The following is a 16,641-nucleotide window of genomic DNA, read 5'->3' as shown; positions in this document are numbered from 1 at the left end:
CAATCAAATAACTGAAACCCGCGATCCATACAACTATTTACATGTGACTCTGTTTATTACACTACGACTTTTCTTTTGTGGGCTGCACTCCGCGTCTTCCCCAGGACCCGATGAAGGCTCTTCATTTTCCTCAGTCGTCGATACCTGCAGCTGAGGCAACATAAATATAAAACTACGAACACTTGTAATACCACTAACAAGTGTGAGGCTATTCGGATCCAGGCTGGGATCACAATCCATGATCCCATGTTCCACCAGTCCGGGGCTTTGAGATTTGTAATTTCATGATCAATGTTTTTGGTTTTTTGCTCTAAGGAGAAAAAGTGTCTTTGTGAAACTTCCACAGCTTGTAATAATACCTTTAGGTCTTCCTTAACCGGGGGAATATCGTACCCAAAACGGGCCACATATTCTTGTATGTTAGTAGTGTTTTCCCGTACCGAGAGGTGAACTGAGGAGGGTCGTGGAATGGGCAGTATTCGTTGCTGTGCCACCTGGACCTCTGCCTTGGGTTTAAAACAGAAGCTGCTGTGCAGTATCGGACACCACTGCTGTGGCCCATGTTGATACTGCTGGGCTCCAGTGGTTACACAGTATGTCCCACTTCCTATATATGCCACCTGGGGCTGGACATGGCTCGCTGCCATTGCCTCCATGGTGCAGTTTATAGGTTCTGCCCCAACAGTCCTGAACCCGCACTGAGGTCGCGCCTCAGTGCCCAGGTGCTGAGGGCACAGGATCACCTGCGCTCCCCGGCTCCGACAGCCCGAGAGGTCAATGCCTGCCACAGCTTGCTCCCGCACTATGACATACGGCGGGACCTTTCCAAACCGAATGTGTACCCCCCCACGAATGACCCCCACATTCTCCACTCGGTACAGCGGCACCGGCTGTGCTGAACTTCCCAAGATTGGGATTCTTACGATGACCCCCAAGATTGTGTGGTTTGACCTCCCACAATCGACCGGTACCGGGTATGCCTCTGAGGCTGCACGGAGCTGGCAAGGACTCAAAACCCTGTGGAATGGGTGCAGCGCTGCCAAGTGCCTGTTGCTAATCCACGAGGGGACCTGACCCTGTCTCAGGTCCTCCAGATTACTCCTCCCCTCTCCTAGCAACCAGGCACCATACAGCCCACACACTTCATTCTGGGCAGCCTGATCCGATGAATTTCGATCTTCTTTAATTAGCGCGTTAATGGCTTTTGCATGCTCTTCCAATTGCGCGATTATCTCCTTTAGATGTAGGGTCATTGCCACCTCCTCGTGCAAACCCGACCGCACTACTGTGTTCTCATCTTTCAACACTTTTCTCAGCTGGCCTTTTAGCTGATTGATTTGCAAGGCCAGCTCTACAGTATCCATACTGTTGACAATGGATGTCCCCGTATTGAAGGCAGTGAACCCATCATTGACTAGCCCTCTACGTTGTCGACTGGAGTCCCCATTAAATTCCCCTGCCCTATGGTACAAATCTTCCACTTCAACGTCCCCAAAATCCAAATTGTGGAATTTCTGGAACATGTCCTTCAGCAGTGCCTGGTACAATAGTTCAGTCTTGCGAGGGCACCACTCTGGTAACTTCACCTCGGTTAGATTTAGCACCACCGAGGCAACCGCGTAATGTACCCCCTGATATAATAGTTTCTTTGTTGGGACGAGCAGCAAACCATTTTCGGGCCCCCGGGTGGTGATTGGACAGTTGTGAGGGTCGATTGGTTGGGCTGTGGGTAGGGGCCTCTTTACCTGAACCAGCAGTTCGGTAGCTCTCACGGTTTCTTCCCCTCCGGGGGTTACACATCCCTTCCCATTATGATCCCAATTTATCCCATGCCCGGTGTCTTGCCACCACCTCACAAAGGTGATTGATGCCCCTTGTGGACATGCCTTGGCCGACCCCCACAAACATAGATAAATGCCCTGGTCGGAAGCCCACCACTTATCCCAGCAAACGGTGATCCTACCCGGTGACCCCGTGATGGTCCGGTAGGTGTTATTGTCCATTCGTTCCCAGTCCGAGGACCGATCCCTCATGTCCAGGCTCAGCTTCCTGAGCCACCACCATCTCCCCACAGGAACGTCCCCCTCACAGGTTAAACACACCCGCCTGCCCTCAGTCACCCTAACCCGGTCAGTCGCCACCTGTATCTCCTCGCAGAGTACCGAGGCCTCTCCATAGGTGAAGCTCTGGTGGCTGGAGTACCTGGTCGAGTTCGACCCCAGCCACCCAGGCCACCTCCCCAGGTGTGAGTAGCGGGCCTGCTCTATGGCCACCTGGTTTCCCTGTCCGGTAGTGACCAGAGGGGCTCTGCCGCCAGAACACCCATAGACAAAGGACTCTTCTGTCTCGCCTCTGCGGAGTTCTCCCGGTCCCACCATCGCCAGGATCAGCAAACTCCATACCGTCGGGTGCCCCATCTGTAAAAAAAAACAAAACACATCCTTGCCTCTACAGAACTACCTACCTTAAAGTGCATGGGTTCTATCCAGCGGCAGCAGCAGCTCCCGCTTTGAAGTTGCCGCAGCCTGTCTGTGATTCTGTGTCTACAGCCCGGCTCCCCAGGGTCCTAGTGCCTGCCGCTATCCGGCGGCAGCAGCAGCTCCCGCTTTGAAGTTGCCGCAGCCTGTCTGTGATTCTGTGTTTACAGCCCGGCTGCACCAGGGTCCTAGTGCCTGGTGCTTCATCATTTTACCATTGCACCAGGCGCTTCTGTGTTCCCACGATCCTAAATACTTCACACACAACTACACACTAATTAGAACTAGCAGGGGAAAAGAAAAAGGAATATGATGTATACAATGCCACCCGTCTCCGGGTGGCCAAATTAAAACTGTGCCCCGCTAAACTGGGGCAGTTCGCCTGTTTGGTCGAACGGCTCGGGCCAGACCGTCCCCTCCCGGGGGTTCGGGCTGCCCCTTGCCTCTCCTTCCCCAACAGGGTTCGGGGATCCCTCAGCGCTCCCTCCTACTCGGGCCCCCTTACTGCGGGACCGGGTTCTAGGGAGCTGTGATGGGGACCATCTTAGAGGGGGCTTGGAGACCCGATTGCTCCTTCGTCCCCTGACTGGTTCCCAAGCCCAAGGTGATACTTCCACTTCCTCCGCTTCCTTAGCCTCTATACTAAGGCAGGCCACCTGACCCACAGGTAAGGGCTTGGGAATCGTTACTGTCCCTGGGCTGGGTGCTTGCAGCACTGTCGGTCTCTTTGGGACTGCCCCTTCGGGACAGCACCTTGTCACCGGTTGTGTGATCGTGGAGTCAGGGACCTCCCCCACCGTCGTTAATTCTGCAGGCGGTTTCTCCACTATCACCCCCAGTCCCCCCCCCAACTTGCTCTTACCGGCCCTGGTGGGGTCGAAAAGTTTGCACTGGTTCACGTGGAACCATTTAATCTTCCGGGGGAGCTGTACTGCGTAAACCATGGGGCTGGCCTTGTCCACTATACTGTACGGTCCCGCGTACAGTGGCTCAAAGGCTCCTACCCGTGCAAAATTCCGGACCATTACTTGGTCCCCTATGGCCCATTCCTGGGTAGTGTGGGGCTCGAGTAGCAGCTTGTTCCTCCGGTGCTGGGTTCCCATGTTAAACGCTGCCTGCCAATTAATTTCCTTTAGCTGCTCCATCAGCTTCTTAGCAAACCTGTCTCGGTTTACCTCCCTAAGCTGCCCCTCTGTCAGGGAAGGTACCCTGACATGGATCGGGGTTCTCATGACTCTCCCTGTCATGAGCTCGTGCGGGGAGTACCCTGTGCTCCTGGACTGGCTTGCCCGGATCCCCATTAAAACTAAGGGTAAGATTTCTACCCACCGGTTGGGCGAGCTGCCTGTTTCTTTCCTGATCCTCTCCTTTATGGTCCTATTTAACCTTTCCACAGGACCTGAGGATTGAGGGTTATAAGCCACATGCCACTTTGCCTTAATCCCCAGGACTTTCAGGGTCGCTTGCATCACTTGTCCCGTGAAGTGACTCCCCTGATCTGACTCCACAAACTGTGGGAGTCCCCACCTCGAGAATACCTCCCTGACCAGTATCCTGGCTGTGCCTGCTGCGGTGGCTGTTCGGCAGGGGAAGGCTTCTACCCACTTGGTGAAAATATCCACCAACACCAGACAGTACTTGTAACCCCCTGCCGCTGGGGGAAGGGGTCCAATATAGTCGATCTGTATCGACTGCCAGGGCCCCTCCACCCTGCGGATGTGCCCCAACGAGACCTTTCTTTTCTTGGGATCCGGGTTATTGGTAGCACACACCAAACAACTCGCACAGAAATCGCGAGCATCCTCCCGGAGGCTCGGCCACCACCCCACCCTCTCCACCCGTTGCCAGGTGGTCTCAGGGCCGGGATGTCCCGCTCCGGGGCTCTCATGGGCCATTTCGATAAATTCCCTATGGTGCTGGGAAGGCACTATCCACTGGTCCCCTCTGAAGAGCATGCCCTCCTTCAGGGTGATGTCCTTTCCCCCATAGGGCCCCTCTATCCTTTCCTGTCTACCCATGGCCGTTATGACTTTCTTTAGCTCGGGGTCCTGTCCCTGGGCAGTGGCCAGATCTGGGGCCAAACTCGTTCCATCCCCCCTCTGGGGCTGTCTTGTAACGGCCGCTACCTGTCCCTCTTCGTACGGGTCCCACGCTATCCCATTCTTAGCCCCCTCTCGAGCCAGGCCGTCTGCTTTCTGGTTCCCCTCGCCCCGTGGCTCTGTTTTGGAGTGAGCTTTCACCTTCAGGATATACCTGTCCTCCCCCTGCCCAACTGCCGCCACGATCTTCTCGAGGAGGGGTTTTGTGGCCAGTGGTTTCCCATCCGAGGAGGTGTATCCTCGGCGGGACCAGATAGCCAGGTACTCCGTGCAGGAGTTGCATGTAAACATGCTATCTGAGCAGATGGTATACGGCGTGGGAAAACTGTCGGGGTGGATCACCACATACATCACTGCAGCCAGCTCTGCCTGCTGGGCGCTGAGTGTATGGGGGAGTTTAAGGGCCAGGGCTATGTCTGCATCGGGGTCCCAGATCCCACAGCCCGTGAACCTGACGCCCTCTGCTACAGTACTGGACCCATCCACATAGATCTCCCTCCCTGTCGGGTGCAGCCCTGCCCGGAGTCCGAACCCTACCTCCCATACCCCTTCTACGGAACAGTGGTGTGGCTCCCCGGGGTATATCAGGTTGGCTGCGAGCTGTGGCTCATTCAGCCCTTTTACCTGAAGGGCCATTTGAGACAGCAGGAGGGTCCACCTGGTGATTCTGGCGCTGCTGACCGTGCCGTCCTTAATCCGGCCGTCCAGCAGCATTTGGGTCGGGGTGTGATGTGTCAGGAGGGTGATGGGGCCCATCCTAACAAATACCTGCATCCGCTTTACCGCCCAGTGGGTGGCCAGCAGATGCCTCTCACAGTTGGAGTATGCCCGCTCCACGTCTGTGAGGACCCGAGAGGAGTATACCACCGGCCTCAACTTGCCATGCCGGGTCTGGAGGAGCACAGCACTCAGGCCATCACTGCCTGCGGCCACCTCCAGGAAAAACTCCTCCCGGGGGTTAATGGCTCCCAGGGCTGGGGCTTTCTGCAAGTCCTGCTTGAGTTGGACGAACGCCGTCTCACACTTACTGTCCCAGTCCCACTCCACCCCCTTGTGCAGCAGCCTAAGCAGAGGCGCTGCTGTGGTGGCATAGTCCTCAATGAAATCCCTGCAGAAGCCGGTGATTCCTAAAAAAGACCGTATCCCCTTTACATCTACGGGGACTGGGAGTTCCTGCACTGTTTGTCTCCTGGCAGTGTCAATCCCTCTCTCTCCAGCTCTCAGGGTTAACCCCAGGAACTTCACCTCTCCTAGCCCGATCTGTGCCTTTTTAGGGTTAACTTTCAGCCCTCCTTTGTGTAACATCCCCAACAGCTCGTCCACTAGGGGCCCATGCTCCTCACTATTACTGGTGAACAACAGGATGTCGTCCACATACTGCACCAGCTTGTGTGGCTCACTGAAACCCTTTAAGCATTCGGCCATGCATTGATGGAAAATGCTCGGGCTGTTATGGAATCCCTGCGGGAGACAGGTCCATGTGTACTGTTGCCCCTTAAAGGTAAAGGCAAACTTGTATTGGTCCTCCCTTCTGACCGGGACGGACCAAAATCCATTCGAAATATCCAGCACCGTAAAAATTGAGGCGGATGCTGGAATTTCTCCTAACAAGTCTGCCACGGCCGCCACCGTTGGGGCGCAGGCCGGAATGTGTTTATTCAGGACTCTGTAGTCCACGGTGGCCCTCCAGGAGTTGTCCGGCTTCCTCACCGGCCAGAGCGGGGAGTTTACATGGGTGGCAATTGTCCTCAACACCCCTTGCCGCACCAGTGAGTTTAGGGCCACCTCCAAGTCTGCCTCTGCTTCCCGGGGGAAGCGGTACTGTTTCTGGGGCTGGGACATGGGGTCCCCATCTACCCTGACCTCTGTCCCAGTAACTCTCCCACAATCATGCTTGTGGGTGGCAAAAGCAGCCAGATTCTTGCGGACATACTCCCTGAACTCTTCCGGGGTATTCCTCTCCAGGGCTTCTAGATCGTACCCTTCCTTTGGCTGTACCACGCACAAAGCTCCCTTCTCCTGGGCTCTGTCTATTACCCTCAACTCCCTTTCAGTCCCTTCCGTTGCTGCACCCCACAGGCAGTGATTTCTTAGGTCCACCAGGATCTGATGAGCCACTATGAAATCAGCTCCTAGGATCCCTTTCCCCTCCTGTTCCCATCTCATCAGGACGCATTTCCAGTGCGCCTGGAGTGCCCCTAACCTGATAGACAGGGGAACAGAGAAAAAACCCATTTTTTCATTCCCGGTAAATCCAATGAGGCTATAGGGTACCCCGCTAGACAGAGGGGATGCTCGGGGATTGTCCGTGTGGACTATAGTACTGGAAGCACCTGTGTCCAGTAGGTAACTCCCGACCGTATCCTGGACCTCCATTTTTACCCAGGGTCTCCCGCATGGGCCATACTCCAGTGGGCATAGAAAGGTGGGTCGCTGAGGGGCTAGTCATTCGGAGGCTTCCCTGGGTGCGGGGGCGGGCTGACCCTGGCCCGTTGCCATAGCCACCTGCCCTGAGCCTTGCAAAAGGGCTAAAATTTTACTTATCTCGATGGTTCCCGGGGCAGCTGCTCCTGCCACCGGGGTCTGACTCTCCACTGCGGGAGCCCTCTCCTGCTTGCTGGGGTTTTTACATTCCCTCTTGAAATGCCCGGCCTTCCCACACCCGTAGCATACCGGTTTCTTGTCGGAGGTCCGGGTGCCCTCATGCTTCCACTCTCTCTTAGGGGCTGCTGGCACGATTTCGTGCACTTTACCCTTAAGGGGCTTGTCCTCACCCCTCTCCCCATTACGATATGCGAGGGTAAGTTTCCTAAGGACCTCTTCCTCATTAAGGGCCGGGGTCTGCGGGTCGAACCAGTGTTCGGCTTTTGCCCTAACGTTAGGGAGACAATTGGCAACTAGGGTCTTCAGCCAGTGGGCGGTTCTTTCCCCTAAATTCCGTCTATCCGCGGGAACCCCGCATGCCTCCATATAGACAGTCCACAGTCTGTCTGCGAACATGGTGGGAGATTCCCCTGGTTGCTGCTTGGTTTCCCCCACCCTCATGAAAGGGCTCCCCAGATTCAAGCCCATTGCCTCCAGAACAGCAGTCTGTGCTGCCGCCCAGGTGTCAGGTCTTCCCCCATTCCCAGAGGTCACTGTCCTGCATAGCTGGGCATCTAGGGTCATCAGGAGCATCTTTATTTGCTCCCCTTCGTCGCAGTCATTGATGCTGGCTGCCTGTTCCACCTCCATAAAATGCAGCGACGGATCCCCTTTTGGAGTTAGTCTAGGAACGTGGGCCACCATCCCCCTGAGCGCGGATGCCCCATGAGGAACGATGATGTCGCCCTCGACCGGTCCCCTATTTGCCATCCCCGCCGGGGGACCATACCTTCTTTGCCTGACAGGGCACATCTGCCCTACCTGGGGTTCCTGCTCCTCCTCCCCACTGTCCAGCTCTCCTGCCCCGTTGGGTAGCCCCCCTGTCCCCGGGCTAGCTACCCATATAGGAGACGCCGCTATCTGGGGATACACCACTGACCCCCCTTGGACCTGCCCCTGACCGGGCGGTCCAAACCCTACCTGCTGACCCGGCCCCATCACCGGCATCTCAGGCAGTGGTCTGTCCCCATCCCATGGGGACCCACATACGAAACCAGGCGGACACGCCTCCAGCTGGGGGTACCCTGCCGACCCCCCTTGGACTTGCCCCTGAACGTGCAGTCCGTTCCCCGCCTGCCGACCCGGGCACGATCCTGGTGCCTCAGGAGGCGGTCTATTCCCCTTGGCCTGTGGGGAATCATCCGCTGCGAGGAGCACCTTGCCCCTTGGGGACCCCCCTGGACCTACCAGGTGTATCTGTCCCCTGACCTTGGACAAGGCCTCCTCCAACTCCGTTATTCGTGCCTGGCACGGCCCATGGGCACAGTCCCCTACTTCCTCGCGAGCCACTCGGTACGCTGCCTGGATGTCCCGGAACTTCCCCTCCAGCCTCCTACACTGCTCTGTACTCCGAGCATAGAGTTCCTGGAGCCTCCGTTCCTTTTCTTTACCCTCCACTATCTGGCAGTGGAGATAGTCCTTCTCACACCGGTTAGACTCGCTTTCCTGTTTCATTTCTGCCATTTCTTCCCGCAGTCGTTCCGCTACGCTCGCGCTGTCCTGTTTAATTTCTGCCAATTCCTCCCGCAGTCGTTCCGCTGCGCTAGCGCTGTCCCCTGCGCTGGCCCTCACTTCTCTCAACTCCTGCTCTAACTCTTCGACCCTATCCTCTGTTTTGACTACCTGCTCGGACAGGCAAACCAGCCAAACTGCCTTCTCCAAGTGCCTTTTGTGCGCCTTGCTTTCTGTCCATGCAGCCGCTGCCATTACCGGTTGCTCCGCATTGATTAATTCTGAGACCCAAGGTTTGGTGAGGTTGACCTTTTGCCACAAATACGAGGATATTCTCTCCTCCATTTTGCTTCGTTCCCTCACCCCCTCTGCCAAGTCACATACTCCAAACCACCGGGGCCCTGCCGCGGTCGCCATTGTAGAGGGTGCCATCTCTGCTACTCCATTACTGGGCCGATATCTGGGGTTTGAGTATCTGTGTGTGTCTCTCTCCAGCTGGCACTGAAACTTCAGAGGCCAGGGGATGTCGCACTGGGACACTTCCACTGAAGAGAGCACTGAATCAAGCCTGCCGTTTATTCCTAACCGGCAGCCTGAGGCTTATATCACACACATCTCCAGACCCCCACCAATGCCCAGGTGACTCTCTCTCTTGCCGGTGGTGCAACACCCACCCGGTTCCTACTTCGCTAGAGTAGCTTTCCCAAGAGAGAGAGAATAGGACACTGCTGTTTATTCCCTAACCAGCAGTCTGTCCTGAGTGAATCGCTCAAGATGACCCTTGATTCTTGAACCCGGAATTAAGGTGAGGAATATTTTAACAATGACTTGGTCAGAGATCGCTGGTGAAAGATTGAAGAATTTAAACGACTCCAATTATCAGCAAATCAAGGTTTATTGCAAAACCCAGGTCAAAATCATCAACAGAAGAAAATATAATAAAATCTTAAACTCTAACACAAACTAAGTCTATTCAAAAGTACTATAACGGACACAACGAAAATTCTTATGATTACACAGTTTTAGCAATAGCACAAGACACAAAACAAGTTCCCTTCCCCAAAGCCTCAACCACTATTAAAGTCAAGGGAGTTTCGCAAGCTGCTGCAGGGTACTTACGGTCACAGGCTGCAGAGGTCAAGTCAGGGGTGCAGAGGTCGAGCCAAGAACGAAGAGACCCTCAATCGAAACACAGCCCCTTTTATATTGTTTTACCTGGCTTTGTCCTGTGTTCGGCCAGCCCCTTTTGCATTGAAAAGGTAAGGTTTAAAGTTCCCGCTGGTCCCGCCCCCTTTGAGCCGGTCAGAGCTGTATGTTTCCGGGTATTCCTCGCAGGTCCGCTCCTTCCAGCTAGGCAGACCTGCGCGATTTGAATTTGGCGCCGACTCCGCCCCCTCCTTCCAGTGAGTTTCTGCCGGTAGCTTCTGTCAAGATTGGAGTACCTCCCCCAGGTCCGCCTCCAACTTGGTTTTTTTCCTACCGTCTGCGGTTTGAATTTGGCGCTGGCTCCGCCCCCCTCCTCCCAGTGAGTTTCTGCCGGTAGCTTCTGTCAAGATTGGAGTACCTCCCCCAGGTCCGCCTCCAACTTGGTTTTTTCTACCGCTTATCTTCAAGGGGCTTTTCCAGCGCAATATACTGAGCCCAGACAGTCTGTTTTCTAGGATAACGAGGTTAAGCTCTCTTGTGAAGAATTTCAGTGTCTTCCAGCTGCTCCGGAGATGGCTGCTATTCTCACCTCGCTATGTTGATGGGGTGTTAATTGGATTCTGCTCTGGTGGAGGCCAGGTCATTTACATTTGCATGGGGCTATGACCATCCCATTGTCCTGCTTGCAGGCAGGCCTCCTGTGTATTCCCGTGCCCCTTTGTCTGTGTTTTGATGTTATCTCGTTGTCTGGCTCCTTCTTCCTTGTAGCTCCTAGGGGGGGGGTTTGTAAATACTTATGTACTTATGTCCCTACTCAGCTCAGCGGACCAAGCCTGCTGGGAAAACTGGTTCCGTTCTCTTGGCTGAAAAGTCAGTTTACAGTCTCTGAGTTTTTATTCTTGGGCAGTTCCAAAAAGGCCGAATTGCCCGAACACCTTACATAGCCTACACCTCCTAATTTGTTTGCATGTATATGTGGAAAGTGCGGCAGAGATGCCCCAATGCCGAGAACTATAAGTGATCTTGACTCTTGTCGGCCTCCTTGATAAAAATATATTTATCAAAGTTTTTTAAACACAATTTTTCACCCTTACAAACAATAACCCCCCCCCTCGTAACAAAATAACAAGAAATCGCACAGAGCAAGATATATACATGGTAAAATTATATGTTACATAGCTTTGTACACTGGCTCTCTCCCGCACGTGCCAGTTTCCCCAATCCTTCATGTTATCTCTTGCTCATCCACCCTCCCAGGCAATCCCCCATTCCCCCCCCCCCCACGCCACTCCTCTCCAGAACCCCTCCAGTGCCGGGCATGACCAAAACATATGGACATGGTTCGCCGGGCTCCCTGAGCACCTTCCACATCTGTTCTCTACCCCAAAGAACCTGCTCAACCTCGCCCCCGTCAAGTGCGCTCTGTGAACCACCTTAAATTGTATCAGGCTGAGCCTGGCACACGAGGAGGAGGAATTAACCCTACCTAGGGCATCAGCCCACAGACCTTCCTCAATCTCCTCCCCCAGCTCCTCCTCCCATTTACCCTTCAGCTCCTCTACCAGCGCTTCCCCCTCTTCTTTCATCTCCTGATATATTGCCGACACCTTGCCCTCCCCGACCCATACGCCCAAGATCACCCTGTCTTGAATTTCTTGTGCCGGGAGCAACGGGAATTCCCTCGCCTGTCGCCTCGTAAATGCCCTCACCTGCATATATCTAAAAGCAATTCCCGGGGGTATCTCAAACTTCTCCTCCAGTGCCCCGAGGCTCGCAAACGTCCCGTCAATGAACAGGTCCCCCATTCTTCTAATCCCCGCCCGATGCCAACTCTGAAACCCCCTGTCCATCCTCCCCAGGACAAACCGGTGGTTACCCCTGATCGGGGACCACACCGAGGCTCCCACTGCACCCCTGTGCCATCTCCACTGGCCCCAGATCCTTAGCGTTGCCGCTACCACCGGGCTCGTGGTGTACCTTGACTGGGAGAGCGGCAGCGGTGCCGTCACCAACGCCCCCAGGCTCGTTCCTTTACAGGACGCCATCTCCATCCTCTTCCATGCCGCCCCCTCTCCCTCCATCACCCACTTGTGGATCGTCGCTACATTTGCTGCCCAGTAGTAGCTCCCCAGGTTTGGCAGCGCCAATCCTCCTCGGTCCCTACTGCATTCCAGGAACCCTCTCCTTCCCCTCGGGGCCCTATTCGCCCACACAAACCCCATAATACTCCTACCTACTCTCTTAAAAAAGGCCTTGGTGATCACGATGGGAAGGCACTGAAACACAAACAGAAACCTCGGAAGGACCACCATTTTGACCGACTGCACTCTACCCGCTAGCGAGAGCGGTAACATGTCCCATCTTTTGAAGTCCTCCTCCATTTGCTCTCACCAAGCTTGTCAGATTCAGTTTATGTAGGGCCCCCAACTCCTGGCTATCTGGATCCCCAGGTACCGAAAGCTCCCCTCCGCCCTCCTCAGCGGTAGATCCCCATCCCTCTTTCTTGCTTCCCTGCCTGTAGTACAAAGAGCTCACTCTTCCCTACATTGAGCTTATATCCCGAAAACTCCCCAAACTCCCTTACAGTCTGCATGACCTCCACCATCCCCTCCATTGGATCCGCCACATACAGCAACAGGTCATCCGCATAAAGCGACACCCGATGCTCTTCTCCCCCTCGGACCACCCCCCTCCATTTCCTAGACTCCCTCAATGACATGGCCAAGAGTTTGATCGCCAATGCGAACAACAGGGGGGACAGGGGGCACACCTGCCTCGTCCCTCGGTACAGCCGAAAGTACTCCGACCTCCACCGGTTCGTCACTACACTCGCCACCGGGGCTCTGTAAAGGAGTTTAACCCAGCTGATAAACCCCCCCCCCCCCCCCCCGAACCCAAACCTACGCAGCACCTCCCAGAGGTACTCCCACTCTACTCGGTCAAAGGCCTTCTCTGCATCCATAGCTGCCACTATCTCCGCCTCTCCCTCCTCTGATGGCATCATTATAACGTTTAAGAGCCGCCACACATTGGTATTTAATTGCCTGCCCTTTACGAATCCCGTCTGGTCCTCATGGATCACCCCCGAGACACAGTCCTCGATCCTCGTGGCCAGCACTTTTGCCAGCAACTTAGCATCCACATTGAGGAGCGAGATCGGCCTGTACGGTCCACATTGCAGTGGGTCCTTGTCCCGCTTTAGGATCAAAGAAATCTTTGCATCCGACATTGTCGGGGGCAGGGTCTCCTCCTCTCTTGCCTCATTAAAGGTCCTCACTAGTAGCGGGGCCAACAGGTCTACGTACTTCCTGTAGAACTCCACCGGGAACCCGTCCGGTCCCGGGGCCTTCCCCGCCTGCATGCTCCCCAAACCCTTGCTCAGCTCCTCCAACCCAATTGGTGCCCCCAAACCAGCCACCTCTTGCTCCTCCACCCTCGGGAATCTCAGTTGGTCTAGGAATCGTCTCATCCCCTCTTCCCCCGCTGGGGGCTGGGATCTGTACAGCTCTTCATAGAAGGCCTTGAATACCTCGTTTATTTTCGTCGCACTCCGCACCGTGGCTCCCCTTCCATTTTTGAATCCCCCTATTTCCCTCGCTGCCATCCTCTTACGGAGCTGGTGTGCCAGCATCCGACTAGCCTTTTCCCCATACTCGTAGGTCACCCCCTGCGCCTTCCTCCACTGTGCCTCTGCCTTCCCTGTGGTCAACAGGTCAAACTCCGTTTGGAGCCGTCGTCTTTCCCCAAGTAATCTCTACTCCGGGGCCTCTGCGTATCTCCTGTCCACTCTTTAAAATCTCCCCCACTAACCTCTCCCTTTCCATACCCTCTGTCGTCTCCCTATGAGCCCTGATGGAGATTAGCTCTCCCCTGATCACCGCCTTCAACGCCTCCCGTACCACCCCCACCCGCACCTCCCCGTTGTCGTTGGCCTCCAAGTACCTTTCGATGCACCCCCTCACCTTCCCACACACCACCTCATCTGCCAGCAGTCCCACATCCAGCCGCCACAGCGGGCGTTGGTCCCTCTCCTCGCCCAGCTCCAGTTCCACCCAGTGCGGGGCGTGATCCGAAACGGCTATGGCTGGATACTCCGTCCCCTCCACCCTCGGGATGAGCGCCCTGCCCAGAACAAAGAAATCTATCCGGGAGTAGGCTTTGTGCACGTGGGAGAAAAAAGAAAATTCCATGGCCTGCGGCCTAGCAAACCTCCATGGGTCCACTCCCCCCATCTGATCCATAAACCCCCTAAGCACCTTGGCTGCCGCCGGCCTCTTTCCAGTCCTTGATCTGGAGCGGTCCAGTGCTGGGTCCAACACTGTATTGAAGTCCCCACCCATTATCAGGCCTCCTAAGGAAGAAGTTTATATTGTGCAATGCTGCTGTTAGTAAATGATAAATGGTACATTGCACGATGTAAACCTCCTCCTAAAAGGAGGCTGAATTTTCGGGCTGCTGTGTTACATGGACCTTTGTAACTACAGCAGTGCCTACTGGAACGTAAAACATGCTCTTAGATACTGTGGCAATATTCATGTACAGCAGCCTGAGGCTTACCGCCCATCTGTTCTTGGTTTGCTGTTGGAATCTGAATTTTGGAATTGCCGTGAAGAAATAGCCCAGTGCAAACTAAATTTAGTAATCCATTCTCACGTGAGTATGTTTGTTTGAAAAGGAGACGAGAGAGGCCTTATTTATGCCTTTAAATGAGCAGCAAGCATAGTAATTGAAAGCTGCAGCTGCTTATTTGCAGGTAGAGTGTCTGGAACCCTGACATTGTTTGGCAGCATTTTGGCTACGTAATTAGCCCATGCGGAGAAGTGGACTAAAAATAACAAAACCTCACAGGGGCTTCATGGATCAACATGCTGCTGAAGGAGAGGTACTCCCACTGCAGGGGAACCATTTCTCATAGGCATGGGTAATGTCATAGCAACTCCATTAGCAGGCAAATCAATTGTTATGAGGGAGTTTAGTGTGCAGTCTGGCTGGGATTGTATCATTGGACCCAGTGACATTCAGGAACCACCGTGACATGATGACAATTAGTTCCTATCAAAACAGCCAGCTGTCTATAAACCAGGCTCTTGCTAGCCATTTGTTTTTAAAAACAAATTTTAATTAATTGAGAAATTAAGTGTGGCCAATCCACCTACTCTGCACGTCTTTGGGCTATGGGAGTGAGACCTGCGCAGACACGGGAAAAATGTGCAAACTCCACATGGGCAGTGATCCTGGGCCGGGATCGAACCTGGGTTCGCCATGAGGCAGCAGTGCTAACCACTGATTGCTGGCCTTTTTGAGGGAAATGAGATATACGTCACCTGGAGAAGTGGGCAGTATTAGAGTTGTGCTTCCTTCCATGCTATGTAGCCCAGTAACGATATTTGAAATTCAGGAGCCTTGTCCATTTTTGCGGAATTAGTTAGAACAGTTAGTGGCAAATTAATGGTCACCTCTCTGCTTTCGGACCCACTTGAGGGCTTTGATTTGCTTCTTTCATTCACTCTTCATCCTTTTCTCTCCCTCTACCCAAACTCGTCATGTCACCTCATCTAACATGCTCAAGAATGGAGCAGTCAGTTTAAGATCTGATTATGTAAAGCTACCAGCATGTTAGAACAGAGTGGGAGTGGTCCCTGCCTGCTAGTTTTACTCTTTGTTGTGAGAAAGGTGTAAGACTGACTGATTTTCATCCTATGGAAGAGACGAAACATAGGCCGTAATTATCCGACCGTTCACGCCAGCGGGATTCTCTGGTCCCGCCAGCAGCGTGCCCCCTGTTGCAGGTTTCCCGGCAGCGTGGGGTGGCTTCAATAGGAATTCCCATTGACAGCGGCAGGAGCAGAGAATCCCGCCACCAGCAAACAGTACATTGCCTCCCACCACTGGGAGGCACTTTTTCATGAATACTCCAAAGAGCAAAGGAATTTGAGGGGAGAGCTGATCAAAGTGTGCAGGATTGCCAGGTTTAAGTAAAGTAGACAAAGAAAAGCTGTGCTCATTAATGATGGGCAAGATCTAGGGGCACAGATTCAAAGCTTTGGATAAGCGACACAAGAGGCATGTGAGAAAGAACACTTTAATACAGCAAGTGGTAATGGCCCGGAACTCGCTTCCCCATGAGGTGATCAATGATTTATAAAACTAAATTGGTTAGGCACCTGAGAGAAATTAACTTGCAGGACTAAGGGCATAGAGTTCGGGGAAGAGTGCAAGCATGGATTTGATGGATCAAGTGGCCACCTTCTGTGCTGTTAAGATTCTCTGCAGTAATGATTATATGACTCTCTAATTTTCAACTCTTTTTAAACATAAGTAAAACTTATCTTCACTGTTCATAAATTTAACTAGTCTTTTTTGTCCTTCAGGGAGAGAAAGCTGATTGTTTTTATATTGTAGAATCTGGAGAAGTTCGGATAACAATGAAGCACAAGGTAAGCGCAATTACTCAGTCTTTTAGAAAGATGAGTCAGTTACATAAATGTCTCTGTGTATTACACAGATTGTGCAATGGCTCATTGAAAAATCATTGCAGCTCTACACTGAATTTTCCAATGTTAGCCCTATCCAGGTAGAAAAAAAAGAGAAACTGGATGGTGAGGCAAGATAGACAGAGGAGCGCTTTCTCCATCCACAATCTTGTCTTTCCATTTTTACACTTAATCAGTCGATGATGCCTGTCTGATCATGAGCTGGTCGACATTCCCACCTGAAAGTCTGCGTTTCTTCACCTTCTCCCTTTTCCCGGCAGCCTTCCCGCCCTCAAAATAGGAAAGGCTACTTCACAAAGCAAAATATTGCGTTTTTACAGATTTGACTGA

At 53.5% G+C, this 16,641-nt stretch overlaps 1 protein-coding gene across 5 annotated transcripts in view; it reads left to right on the top strand.

Moving 5' to 3' along the window:
* The window catches only part of LOC140388029 (cAMP-dependent protein kinase type II-beta regulatory subunit), a 212,224-nt gene that overhangs the window by 176,963 nt on the left and 18,620 nt on the right, over positions 1 to 16,641 (top strand). For all 5 annotated transcript variants that reach the window (XM_072471534.1, XM_072471533.1, XM_072471531.1 and 2 more), the window contains one exon: positions 16,189 to 16,254. In XM_072471534.1, the coding sequence (XP_072327635.1) occupies positions 16,189 to 16,254 (66 nt within the window). The remainder of the gene's footprint in view (positions 1 to 16,188; positions 16,255 to 16,641) is intronic.

This window comes from Scyliorhinus torazame, chromosome 13 (genome assembly GCF_047496885.1).
Source record: "Scyliorhinus torazame isolate Kashiwa2021f chromosome 13, sScyTor2.1, whole genome shotgun sequence".
In the NCBI taxonomy this organism is placed as follows: domain Eukaryota; kingdom Metazoa; phylum Chordata; class Chondrichthyes; order Carcharhiniformes; family Scyliorhinidae; genus Scyliorhinus; species Scyliorhinus torazame.
This window is presented reverse-complemented; position numbering and strand designations above follow the sequence as displayed.